The 14,234-nt window shown below is 48.9% G+C and overlaps 1 protein-coding gene across 5 annotated transcripts in view; it reads left to right on the top strand.

Annotated features, from left to right (window-relative positions):
* The first annotated feature begins 11,125 nt into the window (after positions 1-11,125).
* The window catches only part of Rab11fip3 (RAB11 family interacting protein 3), an 84,023-nt gene continuing 80,914 nt past the window's right edge, over positions 11,126-14,234 (top strand). For 4 of the 5 annotated variants that reach the window (XM_006246071.4, XM_002727755.6, XM_063268944.1 and 1 more), the window contains exon 1: positions 11,442-13,110. In XM_006246071.4, coding sequence (XP_006246133.1) covers positions 11,467-13,110 — 1,644 coding nt within the window. In that variant the 5' untranslated portion in view covers positions 11,442-11,466. Of the gene's footprint in view, positions 13,111-14,234 lie in introns of all 5 variants that reach the window. The other variant, NM_001427085.1, reaches the window with a different exon arrangement.

The following is a 14,234-nucleotide window of genomic DNA, read 5'->3' as shown; positions in this document are numbered from 1 at the left end:
CCATCTCTCCGGCTCCTTAGATGCAGAGCTCTGTAAAATTTATTTTTATTTTTGCATTATGTGTATATATCTGTGAATATATCCCATGCATGTGAAATGTATACCCTTGGACAACAGATGAGGGCATCAGAACACCTGGAGTCGGCGTTCCTAGCCCAACGTGGGTGCTGGGAATTGAACTCAGCTCCTTTGGAAGAACTGGAAGTAACTCCTAACTACTGAGCCATCTCTATAGCCTTATTTTCTTTTTAAATTATGAGTATATGCGAATGTGTTAGTGTAGATGCCCTCAGAGTCCAGAAGAGGGCATCTGTGAGATCCCCTGGAGCTGGAGTTATAATCTGTTTTGAGTCCCATGACATGGGTCCTGAAAATTGAAATCCATTCCTCTCTGAAAGGAGGATACAGCTTTAATCACTGAGTCATTTATCCAGCTCCCCCCCCCCCATGCAGATTTTAAAAAAGCATTCGTCCATAACGATGTCACATACCTGTAATCCCGGCACTCAGGAGGCTGAAGCAGGAAGTCTGATTTAAGGGTGGTCTAGACTACACAGTGAGATCAAACCAAAATCCCTCAGCAACAACCACATTCCAGGCTTGGTGGTATACACTGTAATCCTAGTGTAACTGCCACCCTTCAAGGTCAGCATGGCTATAGATTGACTATCAGCCGGCTTGGGATACATAGCAAAACTATCTTCAAATCAGCACGGTAAAGCAGCCAGGTGGCAGTGGCGAACCTCTTTAATCTCTCAGGGCAGAGGCAGGCAGATCTCTGTGAGATCTTGAAGCCAGCCTGGTCTACAGAGTGAGGTCTAGGACAGTGTGGTGGTTTGAATATAGGTGTGGCCTTGACAGAGTAGGTGTGGCCTTGTTGGAGGAAGTGTGTCACTGTGGGGGTGGGCTTTGGGACCCTCCTCTTTGCTGCCTGGAAGTCAGTCTTCTCCTGACTGCCTTTGGATCTAGATGTACAACTCTTGGCTCTTTCTCCAGTACTGTGTCTGCCTGGATGCTGCCATACTTCCTGCCATTACGGTAATGGACCGAACCTCTGAACCTGTGAGCCAGCTCCAATTAAATGTTGTTCCTTATAAGAGTTGCCTCAGTCATGGTGTCTCTTCACAGCAGGGGAAACCCTAAGACATACAGCCAGGACTGTTACAGAGAAACTGTGTCTCAAAAAAGCCCTCACATCCTCCCTCCTACAGAAAAAGAACAAAGTGCCTTGGGTTGTATGTGTTAAATGAAGGAAAAACAAAACAGTGTTTACTCACCCCCGTGCCTTGGTTTGAGCCATACAGGTGATTTCTAGCGTGTCATTGATTTCCATAGGCTACAAATGAAGGTCTGGGTGTGTTTATCTTTGCCTATCCAGAACACAAAAACCTTAAAATTGCCCAAAATAAACAGTGCTCCTTTGGAGGGGGTTCCTCTCCACTGATTTCTGTTGCCTTGGTAACCTGGAGCAGCCCGGCTGTGGCTTATATGCACTACAAGATCTGGCACTAAAATCCACTTGTCTCCCTGGGGGATTTTCCCAAGCACTGGGTCCTCCTCTCTGTCTACCAGAGCGGGGCCACCATTCGAAAGCATAGGAAACAGGTTGAAGGGACCTCTCTGCTTTGTTTTTGCTTTTCTCTGTCATTTATTTGCATGTATATGTGTAGGCACACATGTGTCATGATACTCACGTGGAGATCAGACGACAACGTTAGAGATTTGTTTTTTTCCTTCTACCAAGTAGGTTCTGGGGATTGAATTCAGGTGGCAGGTTTGGTGGCCTGAGCATCTTGCTGGCCCATACTCACTGTGTGAGTACACAGTGTGGGGAGGGGAGCACATATATGTGCGGAGGTCAGAGGACAACTGTGGTGGTGTCCGTTCTCTTCTTCCTTTGTGTGGGTTTCAGGAAGCAAACTCTGGTTGTGAGGCTGGCAGTGTCTTTACGCACTGAGTTACCTCATCGGCCCCTGAAGATGATCTCTTCACTTTAATGTTATTGGGGGAGGGGGGCGTTACTTACTTTACACGTCTGAAAAAATGTTTTCCGGAATGTGTCTATGCACCACCTGTATGCAGTGCCTGCAGAGGCCAGAAGAGAGCATCAGATCCCCTGGGATGGGAGTCACCGTGAACTGCCATGTGGGTGCTAGGACTGAACCCAGGTCGTCCGCAAGAGCAGCCGGAATTCTTTTCTTTTTTCTTTTTTTTTTTTTTTTTGACATTGAAATGCATTTTTATTAATAAAGGTCGTTGAAATGAGCACACCCATTTAAATAAAAAAAGACCATTTCTCAACTTGACAACCATCACGTCCAAACCAATTTGCCCATCTTATTCATTGGCGTTATAACGTATAGACTAGTTAGTTAATAGCTCCCCTATTTATTCCTCTTCTTCCTCTCATTGCATGGCTTACACCTCTCTGTCTGTTAACCTGATGAACACCTTGTCTCAGTGTTGTCTGAAGCCTTACTCATCTGAAAGGCTATGGCTGACTCTCAGTTAGTATCTACAGAAGAGCTGACAGGAGGGTCCAGTCACTGGTGGGCACTCTAGATACCAAGTGTCAGGAACCCAGAGTGTGTGAACTGAACCTCACTGGTGTCTGTGGTTGTAGCTTTTGATAAAAAAGTCTCTCTGCCTGTATCTATATGGGTTTACTGACTGAGTGGAGGAGAGACAAGCTGAAATGGTATTTTCTGGAAAACTACCTTAGCCGTACCATTTTAGGGCCAGTGGATGTACCTTTTAACAGGTAACATGATGGCAAAAATGTTTTCAGGTTAAATTACTGCGCTTAAGAGATCTATAAGACGGGGGCTGGAGAGATGGCTCAGCGGTTAAGAGCCCTGGTTGCTTTCCCAGAGGTCCTGAGTTCAAATCCCAGCCACCACATGGTGGCTCACAACCTTCTGTGATGGAATCCAATGCCCTCTTCTGATGTGTGTAAAGGCAACAATGGTGTACTCATATTCATAAAATAAACAAATCTTTTAAAGAGACAGAGACAGAGAGACAGAGAGTGATCTATAACACAAAAATGCCTCCAACCTGTAAGCCCCACTTGCCCAAGAACAGATGACTTCCTGTATGCTGGAGGCTGTTGTTCACGTAAGATAACAGCAAGACACATGGCTTCTATAAACAAGCTTGGTTGCCCCGACTGCACAAGAGGTATGTAGGCAGGAAGTACATAAAGATGTGTGCTGGTTTCTGATTGGATAAAGGTGGGAAGTACGGCAGCCTTGTGGGTTTGGCTTTTATAGAACCCTTACTAATGTAATTCACCTTTGTACTCTGAGAATTCAAGGTATGGACCTGGCCGAGGTCCATCATCTTGGCTTGTATTTAATAAAATCTTGATTTAAATCTGGCTTAAAAAAGTGTGGTAGTGGGGCTGGGGATTTAGCTCAGTGGTAGAGCGCTTACCTAGGAAGCGCAAGGCCCTGGGTCCGGTCCCCAGCTCCGAAAAAAAAAGAACCACAAAAAAAAAAAAAAAAAAGTGTGGTAGTGGCCTTATTCTCCACCAGTGGGATTAACCCTGCCTGCATCATTTTCTCCTTCTCCCCTGGGACAGATTAAACCACATTTACCATGGTGAAGCTCTCCAATGGACGTGTAGGTGCAGCGAATGGTGTTTTGTCTGACTCTGGTTCACACAATATCTTCTAGAACACTGAACAAGTGGCCCTGTGTCAGGACCTCCTGGAAGCCCCAGCTGTCAGCTGGGCATGGTCTCTGAGGCACTGCCTTCAGGACACATTAGGCTTTTACTTGGATGCAGGCAGATCTACTCTGGCCCCATAGATCTAAAGAGAACCCTGGATCCTTGAGTACCACACAAGCCAGGTCTCAGGGAAGACGCACAACACAAGAGTACCAGACCTGGGACGGAAGAGCTTGGGTCAGACCCCAGCCACAAGCTATGCTCTAGTCCTGAGGGTATACAATGTTCCTTTGGAGTCCTTTCATGTGACCATGTGCATCGTACTCCTTCTCTGGTGCCAAGGAATCTTGGAAACCCAAAGTGTGGTTTTTGATGGCAGCCAGAGGAGGAAGGAGGAACATTTGTTAAAAATAAGAAGTTGCGGGGCTGGGGATTTAGCTCAGTGGTAGAGCGCTTGCCTAGCTCCGAAAAAAAAAGAACCAAAAAAAAAAAAAAAAAAAAAAAAAAGAAGTTGCGGGGTTGGGGATTTAGCTCAGTGGTAGAGCGCTTGCCTAGCAAGCGCAAGGCCCTGGGTTTGGTCCCCAGCTCCGAAAAAAAGAAAAGAAAAAAAAAAAAAAAGTTGCTGCGCGTCACGGTCCAGAGCAGTAATCTCACCACATAGGAGGCTGAGGGAAGAGGGTCGTCAGTTGGGAAGGGGTGGGTGGTTGGGTTGGGGAGCAGCCTCATAGAAGAAGGGGAAGAGGGGTGGGATAGGGGGTTTGTTGATGGGGAAACCAGGAAAGGGGGTAACGTTTGAAATGTAAATAAAAATACAATAATTTTTTTTTTTTTTAAAAGAGGGCTGCCAATTAAAAGTCAAGTTTGGGGCTGGATAAATGGCTCAGTGGTTAAGAGCGCTGACTGCTCTTCCAGAGGTCCTGAGTTCAAATCCCAGCAACCACATGGTGGCTCACAACCATCTGTAATGGGATCTGATGCCCTCTTCTGGTGTGTCTGAAGACAGCTATAGAGTACTCACGTATAATAAATAAGCAAATCTTTACTTAAGTAAAGTTTGAGCAGTAGAGCAAGAGATTATTTAAAAACAAAACAAAACAAAAAACCCAGAAACTATGACTGGGTATGGTGGCACCACATACTTGTAATCCCAGGACGCTAAAGGAGGAAGTAGGATCAGGGTGTGGGATCATTCTTAGCCCCACAGCCAGTTCAAGAGCAAGCTGAGCTACCTGAGGCTGTAAAGGAATACATAAATAAAATTGATGTTGAAGCCAGACATGGTGGTCTCTTTACTCCCAGCACTTGGGAAGACTGGGTTGGGAGGATTGGCAAACATTTGGGGCCAACCTGAGCTAAACATAAAGGGCCATGTCAGTCAGGGTTACATAGCAAGACTCTGTTTCCAAACAGAAGGAAGAATCACGTTGGGATTGTTCCGTATGTAATTACATGGTATCCAGACAACGAGGAGGACGGAAGCATTCTCCAACCAGGGACAGAAACTGATGGGTGCTACAGAGAAGACAGCTCTCCTGCAGCCAGTTCTCCTGCCCCAGGCTGTGTGTGTGGAAAGGGTGTGGAGGGGAGGCGGGGAGGCGTGGTAGGTGGAGAATGTGGGGGCTGGAGTTGCTGCGCCTTCCCAGGGAGACAGGGGCGGGTGTGAGCAACTTCAGCATGAGATGTTAAAATAAGAAAATCAGCAAATCCTCAGGCTGAGTCAGGAGGAATTAAACTCTGCCTTACAAACTCACGCTCTATTTTTACTCAAAGAGATGTACTTTGCCAAATTCGAAGGTGAGAAAAAAAAAATCCTTCCCACCAAATAAAATATCAGTAAACATGGGAGGCTCTGTGCCCTTGAGTGCTGGAGGCCCCAGGGGTGTGTGACATGGACCTAAAATTGACTTCTCACCTAAGTTTGCTTGTCAAATAGAAAATGTTAACCTAGCTTTGAAAAGTATAAATTTAAAAAAAAAGGTATTTCAGTGCTGGAGAAATGGCTCACTGGCTAAGAGCACTTGCTGCTTTCCCATAGGACCTGAGTTTGGTTTCCAGCACCCATGTCAAGGGGCTCAATTGTAACTCCAGCTCCAGGGTATCTACACCCTTTTCTGAACTCCTGAGGTACCCACATGTATATAGCATATAAGTGCATACATACACGCACGCGCGCGCACACACACACACGCACACACACACACACACACACACACACAAGGGCACACAAACTTTCATCGAGGTGCTGTTTCTAAGAAACCAGTGAACATGAATATACACAAAAGAGGTGTCAGAATAAACAACACGTCCACTTTTAATATTTGTACAGTTTTCTTTATATTTTTTTGTCTGGAGAAATAGGAACGAACTCAGTTTTACCACGCTAAAATAATGGTTTAGCCGACTGCTGTGGAAGAAGTACAAATTACAGAGCTGACTCGTGACTTAGGTTCTGTGATTACTGAGAGGCTTCCCCCTGCCCTGCGTGCTTTATCATATCTCTTAGAACATAGGAGCAGGAGCTTACCGCCAGTCTCCACTAGCGCATCAATGATGGAATCAGAACACAGCAGGCTCGTCAGGATGAGAGGCCTCAGAACAACCAGAAGTCAGATTTATGCCTCTCCCTGCTCTGAATAATTTAGGATTTTTGTGGTGTGCCTGATGCAAATATTGCTGCTGTTTGAAGCAAACCTTATATGTTCCTCTTAAGGGCAACAAAAGCAATTCCCAAGATCGTCCTTTGTAAATCTGAGTTAACACTACTGAACATTAGATTACCAACTACTCTCAATAGTGGGAAAGACAGGGGCTCCACACAAAGTTCTAGTAGCGGAGGCGTGATCTGCTGAAAGAGCAGGCGAAGTTCGCAAGCCTGGCTGTAGACGACAAGCCCGGTGAACTCATTTAGTAGACCCTCTGTGCCTGCGTGGTCTCACCCATTCCGCTCTTCCATCACCTTGATGGTGGCAAAACACACCCACAACCTCGGTCCAGCATCTATTGAAGGGCTTGGTTCAGCACCTTCTGTGGAGCTGACCTGCTCAGGGTCAGGCCCCTGGGACAATAGCACTGAGAGGTGAGGCCCTGACACACAGCCTCCCGGTGGCTTAGCAGGCTTATTTATTTGTTTTATGTCTTCTCTCTCTCTCTCTCTCTCTCTCTCTCTCTCTCTCTCTCTCTCTCTCTCTCTCTCTCTCTCTCTCTCTCTCTCTCTGTGTGTGTGTGTGTGTGTGTGTGTGTGTGTGAACATGCATATCTGTTATGGGGTATGTGGAGGTTAGAGGACAACTTGGTGTAAGTTCTCTTTTTCCTCTCTGTTGGTTGTGGAGAATTTTTTTTTTTAAAAAGATTTATTTATTTATGAAAGTACACTGTAGCTGTCAGACACAACAGAAGAGGGCATCAGATTCCATTACACATGGTTGTGAGCCACCATGTGGTTTCTGGGAATTGAACTCAGGACCTCTGGAAGAGCAGTCAGTGCTCTTAACCACTGAGCCATCTCTCCAGCCCCAGGTTATGGGGATTTAACACAATTTGTCAGGCTTGGTGTCAAGTGCTCTTAACACCTGAGCAGTCACACTCACCCTCCCCCAAGAAGAAAGGCATTTAAAACAAACACCTAGGTTGGGGATTTAGCTCAGTGGTAGAGCGCCTGCGCAAGGCCCTGGGTTTGGTCCCCAGCTCCAGGGGAAAAAAAAAAAAAAAAAAGCAAACGCCTAGATGAGTTTTCTCAATGTAGGCATAAATGAAACAGAAAAACTACAAGTTAAACTGTTGTTTTTTCTTTTTATTGCTATGATAAAACAGCATGAATGACAAATGCAACTTATAAAAAGAAAAAGTATTAAATTGGGGCTCACAATTTCAGAGGGTTAGATCCCATGATCACCATGGTAGGGAGTACAGCAGCAGGCAGGCAGACAGGCTTGGCACTGGAGCAGTAGGGAGAGCTTACGTCTCCAGACACAACACTGAGGCAGAGAGACCCCCTCCCCCAACAAGGCCACACCCTCCAATCCTGCCCAAGCAGTTCCACCAACTAAGGACCAAGTATTCAAACACATGAGCCTATGGAGGCCGTTCTCACTCAAAGCACACCACAGTCCTGGCAGTTACTTTTCTCACGGGTGTTTGGTTCCATTGCTCTTCCCAGAGCATAGCAGCAGAACAGGTTCTTACCTCGTGGCACACGGGAAATGGGGGAGACAGAAAGACAGACAACACTCACCCATGCATGAGTCCACACATTCTAAGAATGCATCCCTAATGCCCCACTTCTTCAGATTTCCAGAACATCCCAAAATAGTGCCACCAGCTTGGGGACCTAGGCTTCAACGCTCATTTTCTTTTTTTCGCTTTTTTCGAAACGCTTTTTTTCTTTTTTTCGGAGCAGGGGACCGAACTCAGGGCCTTGTGCCTGCTAGGCAAGCGCTGTACCACTGAGCTAAATCCCCAACCCCTGAAATTTTTAGAATAATACTTTTGTCTTGGCTGCTCTTGCAGAGATGCCAATTAAAGATGAGTGAGGTGAAAAGCAGAAAAGGGAGGACTCACTTAATGTGGCCACAGTGGAAAGAACAGAGCGGAATCAGGGATCCTAAGCCCACTTTCCTGGGATTGGTGTGAGCATTAGATGCGTTAGATTTTAAGTAGAGGATGAGTGGGGCCAGGCAATTACGTCCAGGTGTGGTCCGATCGATCACGTGTCAGTTCTGGTTCTGCAAGGTGGTCATTCGGGCTGTGAGCACTCCAGGGGAGCAATCCAGTTCTTCTGTGATGATTGCCTCTGCTCCAGGGTGTGGCCTCGCCATGCAAGGTTAGAGCAATGCCTTATCTTTCTGCCTTAATTCTTGTCTGTCTAAATAAGGTGTTAACACTTCTTCAGGAAAAAATAGCTGCTATTTCTCTTTTCCTTCTTTGTCTTGTTTCTGCCTCTGGCCTGGGATGGACGTCAATTCTGCTTCAGTCCTATGTTTGTACAACTGTGTGTGCCTGTGTTTGTGGGAGTCAGAAATTGACATCTTAAAAGTGTCTAGTGTCTTCCTCAATCACTCTTCATCTTATTTTTTTCTTTTTTTCGGAGCTGGGGACCGAACCCAGGGCCTTGCGCTTCCTAGGCAAGCGCTCTACCACTGAGCTAGATCCCCAACCCCTCTTCATCTTATTTTGTGTGTATGCGTATAAGTGCATATGTGTGAGATGTGTGTGGTATATGTACACCCATGTAGACAGGTGTGTGTGTGTGTGTGTATAGTATATGGGGTGTGTGTGTGTGTGTGTGTGTGTGTAAGCCAGAAGGTGCCAGGAATCTTCTCTATCCACCTTTGTTATTTGAGACAGCCACCTCTAGGTCCGCTTGTCTCTATATCTTTGAGAGCTGGAATTACAAGAGGGCATAGGACCACATTTAACTTTAACATGTGTATTAGGATTTGAACTTGGTTCTTATGCTTGCATAGCAATTGCTTCTAACTACTCAGCCACTGCTCCTAGCTTATTATTAATTTTTTGTTTAACTTTAAACATTAAAAAATAATTTTATGGGGCTGGAGAGATGGCTCAGTGGTTAAGAGCACTGACTGTTCTTCCAGAGGTCCTGAGTTCAATTCCTGGCAACCACATGGTGGCTCACAACCATGTGTAATGGGATCTGATGCCCTCTTCTGGTGTGTCTGAAGACAGTGACGGTGTACTTATATATAATAAATGAATTAATTAAAAAATAATTTTATGTGTACAAGTGTTTGCCTGCATGTACCACGTCCATGCCTGGTGTCTGAGCAGCACTTGGGGTTACACATGGTTGTGAGCTGCTATGTGGGTGCTTGGAACTGAACCTGGGTTCTCAGGAAGAAAACACAGTGCTCTTAACTACTGAGTCATCACTCCAGCCCTCTACATTATTATTAATTATTAATTATTATTATGACTGTTATTATAGACAGTTAGGTTGGGTGGTCAGCAAGCCATGAAGACCTTCTTGCATCTGCCCCCTTAGTGCTGGGATTATAGGTACACACTCAGCTTTTAAGATGGGTGCTGGAATCTGAACTCAGGTCCTTATGGTTGCAGGACAGTCACTTTGTTGTCTGAGCCACCTTCCCCACCTCGACTGGTTCCTTTTAACCTTTCATCTGCAGTCCCCCCATTACTTGGTCCAAGCAGGGAGGTGTGCATTCTCCACATACTGGCTCTATTTGGGTGCACAAGCGCTGGAAGTCATAGATATTTTTCTTAGCGTGGGTATACAACAGTAACACCTGATCCTCAGAAAACGGGTCTTGGGCCTGAGAACCCCAAAGTACAGGTGGATACTTACCATGACACCCTAAATAGAAAGGCTGACATTCACTGGAACTGCCTGTTCGTCAACCAAAGGGCATTTCCAGTCCTTGCATTAGATGGAAGTGACTTTATTCTTTCAATATATATTCCTCACAAAAGCATTCAGTTCTTACAGAAAAATTCGACTACAGTTTGGGGACCACATCACCTTCTTTTCCCCAAAGCCAGCTGCTCAAAGCCTCCTATAATGTGCTGGGAATTTTGCCATGGGGGATGACTCAGTAGATTGGCCGGCTGTACACCTGGAAACGGAGTTCAGTTTTTAACTTTTGCCAAAAGTGCTTATGAAACCATACTTATCCATGGTGCCCACGAATGTAAAATTGGTTCATAGTTTCCCCTGCTAAATGGCTAAATTTAGTTCTTGTCTAGATGCACCTTATCGCTTTCAACTGGCTTAGTCAACTGTTCCGCATCCCTGACCACGACCCTCTGATGACAACGGCATTAGTTAGCAATACTGGTGATCAGCGCTAGATATCGAATTTAAAAACCCGTTCAGAGCAGGATTGGTGGGGCCAGTCTATAATCCATGGCGGCAAATTAGGAGTTAAAGGGTAGCATGGCCTTCATGAGCTCCAAACAGAGCTTCAAAAAGATACCAAACAACATATCAAACTAAAACAAGATCTGATGCCTCTTCCTTTCACTGTGCGCTCCTGTGGATGAAGGTGTGAGTCCCTCAGGTCCTGTCCTTGTGTGGGTGACTTGGGGCAGTTTCTCACCTGGCGTGGCATTCGAGCGCTCCTTCACACCTACATGGTAGTCTGCCAATCAATATTCTGGTCTTTAGCACCAGTTTGTGAAGGAGTCACACAGAAGGGACTAGCGGCTTCTTTTAGGATATGCGAACGTTCTGTTTCCCGTTCAGCAATAGTTTCCCAAAGCCTATTCTCGGGCGCCTCTTCCTGCGACAGAACCCTTCACTCATCCCACTCGCGCAAATCATACCGAGAACTCGAATGGGGCAGTTTACTGTCGCCCCTAAACAGTGCCCACTTCGAACCCACCTTTATAGCAACCCATGGGGGCGTGATCAGGCTACACGGCGTGCTGACGTCACGCGCGACGGAGGGCGGGCCAGCGCCGGCGCCGGCGTCCCTCACTGGGTCCCTAAGCTCAGGCGCTCAGGCTTCAGCCTCCGCTCCTCGGCCGATGCCTGTGTCCCACCGTCCACTCCCCGCCACCGGGTCCTCTCATCGTCTGGACTGTGCTGTCGCCATGGGCCCGCGCCAGCCGCGCTGCGGGGCCGGGAGCCGCTAAGGTGCGGTGCGAAGATGGGCGAGGGCGGAGCAGGGCCCGAGCGCCAGCCCCAGCAGTCCGGGCGCCCCGCGCGCGCCCGCCCGCGTCGCCGCGGGGATGCCCGCGCCCGCCGCCGCGCCCTGAGCGCCTTTGTCTGTCTTCCGCGCCTCTCGCATCATCCCTAGTTTAGCCGGCGCCGGATCATGGAGCTGAGCCAGCCGACCTCCCTGTCGGACCACGACGAGCCGGCGTCTGGGCCCCAGCGCGGGGTCAAGGGGCTGGTGGGGCCCGACGCTCCTCGAGGCTGGTCAGATGAGCCCGAGGAACACGCCCAGCTTCAACGGTGGCCAGAGGGACCCAACGCGCCAATCTGCTGGCCCGAAGAGGTAGAGGAGCCTCACGCTCCTCGTCGCTGGGCCGAAGAGCCCAGCGCTTCTCGCTGCTTGTCCCAGGAGCCCTACGAATCCTGTCACTTGGCTAAGGAGCTGGAGGAACCCGACGCCCCTCGCTGCTCATCCCAGGAGCCAGACGCACCTTGCCACTTGGCCAAGGATCTGGAGGAAACCGACTCCCCTCGCTGCTGGCCCCTGGAGCCAGACGCACCGTGCCACTTGGCCAAGGAGTGGGAGGAACCCGACGTCCCTCGGTGCTGGCCCCAGGAACCAGACGCACCGTGCCATTTGGCCAAATATCTAGAGGAACCTGACGCCCCTCTCTGCTGGCCCCAGGAACCAGACGCATTCTGCTACTTGCTAAAGGAGGTGGAGGAACCCGATGTCCCTCGCTGCCGGCCTCAAGAGCCAGACGCACCGTGCCACTTGGCTGAGGAACTGGAGGACCTTGACGCCCCTCGCTGCTGGACCCAGGAACCCAACGAATCCTGTAACTTGGCTAAGGAACTGGACGAACCCGACACTCCTCGATGCTTGTCCCAGGAGCCAGACGCACCTTGCCTCTTGGCCAAGGAATGGGAGGAATCCGACGCCCCTAGCTGCTGGCCCCAGGAGCCCGACGTAGGGCCCCAGGAGCCCGACGTAGGGTGTCACTTGGCCAAGGAGAGGGAGGAATCCGACGCACCGTGCCTCTTGACAGAGGAACTGAAAGAACCTGACGCCCTTCAATGCTGGCCCCAGGAGTCAGACGCACCGTGCTTGTTGGCAGAGGAGCTGGAAGAGCCTGATGCCCCTCACTGCTGTTCTCAGGAGGTGGACACAGAGTGCCTCTCGGCCAAGGAGTCAGAGGAACCTGACGCCTCTCACCTGTGGCCGGGGGAACCCGATGCACCGTGCCTCTTGGTCAAGGAACCGGAGGAGGCGGATGCACCTCACTGCTGGCCTGAGGAACCTGAGGAGCCCGACGCTCTCAACGCACCGTGCTTCTGGGCCAATGAACCAGATGAGCCCGACGCACCTCGCTGTTGGTCAGAGGAGCCCCAGGTTCTGTGCCTCTGGCCAGAGGAGCAGAACACAACGCAGTGCTGGCAGGAAGAGCCCGATGCATCCTGCTTCTGGTCCGAGGATCGAGAGGAACCCAAAGTTTCGTGTCTCCAATTTAAAGAGCCGGAGAAGCCCAAAGTCGCGTGCAGTTGGCCCGAGGAGCTGGAAGACTGCTGCCCTACGCGGGGCCTACCCCTAGAGCCCTTGCTAGCCGAGGGCGAGCTGCTGCAGGCATGTCCCGGGCCACCCCCGGACCCAGGCCTGGCGTTGTCGCTGCCCAGCGAGCCTGGGACAGCTCAGGAGGAGGGTGCACGACTCCGGACGGTATTCGATGCCTTGGACAGGGATGGGGATGGCTTCGTCCGAATCGAGGATTTCATCCAATTTGCCACAGTCTACGGAGCTGAGCAGGTAACAAACTGAGTACAGTTCTGGTCGGGAGAGATGTTGCTGATTTCTGTTCAGGGTAGTTTCTCTGGAATCCCCTCTTCCCTCTTAGAGGAAGATATACCCGAGAGTCAGGTGTCCCCTCCTCTAACGTTACACTTGCTACTTATTTCCTAGATCTGGGAGTGGGAAACCCTTTTCAGTGCCTTACTTCTGTTACCAGTGTTAGGACCTCAGAGGCCAGACTTGGAGATGCCTTTCGAGTAGAGTTGGTGTCTTTGTGTTTACCATTTGTTGGAGTAGGTTTTGCTTGAGAGACCGGAATTAGTGGCCAGAAGGTCCTAGGAATTAAAAATGTTAATTTCTGGTTGAAGATGTAGATCAGTGGAAAAGTATTTGCCTCCTGCACATAGCCTGGAGCTCGGTCCTTTGTATCACATAAGAGGATAGCTATCTGCTCTACAGTAAAGTGGCAGAATCAACAAGCACAGGTAAATGGTAAGCTGGGCGATGGTGCATACCGCTAGTCCCAGCATTTGTGAGGCTGAGGTGGGACTGCTGGAAGTTCAAGGCCATCTTAGTCTATGTATAGACTGAGTTCAAGACTAAGGAGCTACAAAATAAGACCCTGTTTCAAAGCATACTCATGCGTGCATGTACACACTTGCTGGAATACACACAGAGTTCTGCACCATGATCAAGAAAAGGAAGGGAATGAGCCCAGGAGTTTCATGGGGGTGTCAAATGAGGCAGAGTCATTAGGGCCTCCAACTCTTACAGGAGAGCTGAGATGTATTGAAGGTTAACAGAGGCTCAGTTCATGTGCGAGGGTCCCACACATCCCCAGGAGCTCCTGGGGAAGCAGGCTCTAAGACCAAGGCCTGGTTATTGCTTCCCCTTAGCATTTAATAGTTTGGGGTGAAGATGGCACCAGGGCTGTGTGCTTTGCTGTAACCCGGAAGACACCAGCAATGTCACAAGTTGCCATTTATTTTATTTATCGGTTGGGGGGCTGGTCAGGTGGCTCAGCGGTTAAGAGCATTGGCTGCTCTTACAGAGAACCCAGGTTCAATTCCCAGCACCCACACGGCAACTCACAACTGTCTGTAACTCCCAATTCCACAGGATCTGACACCCTAATACATATA

The sequence above is a fragment of the Rattus norvegicus genome, chromosome 10 (genome assembly GCF_036323735.1).
Source record: "Rattus norvegicus strain BN/NHsdMcwi chromosome 10, GRCr8, whole genome shotgun sequence".
NCBI classification, from domain to species: domain Eukaryota; kingdom Metazoa; phylum Chordata; class Mammalia; order Rodentia; family Muridae; genus Rattus; species Rattus norvegicus.
Note: the sequence above shows the minus strand (reverse complement) of the source record. Positions and strands in the feature narration are given on the sequence as shown.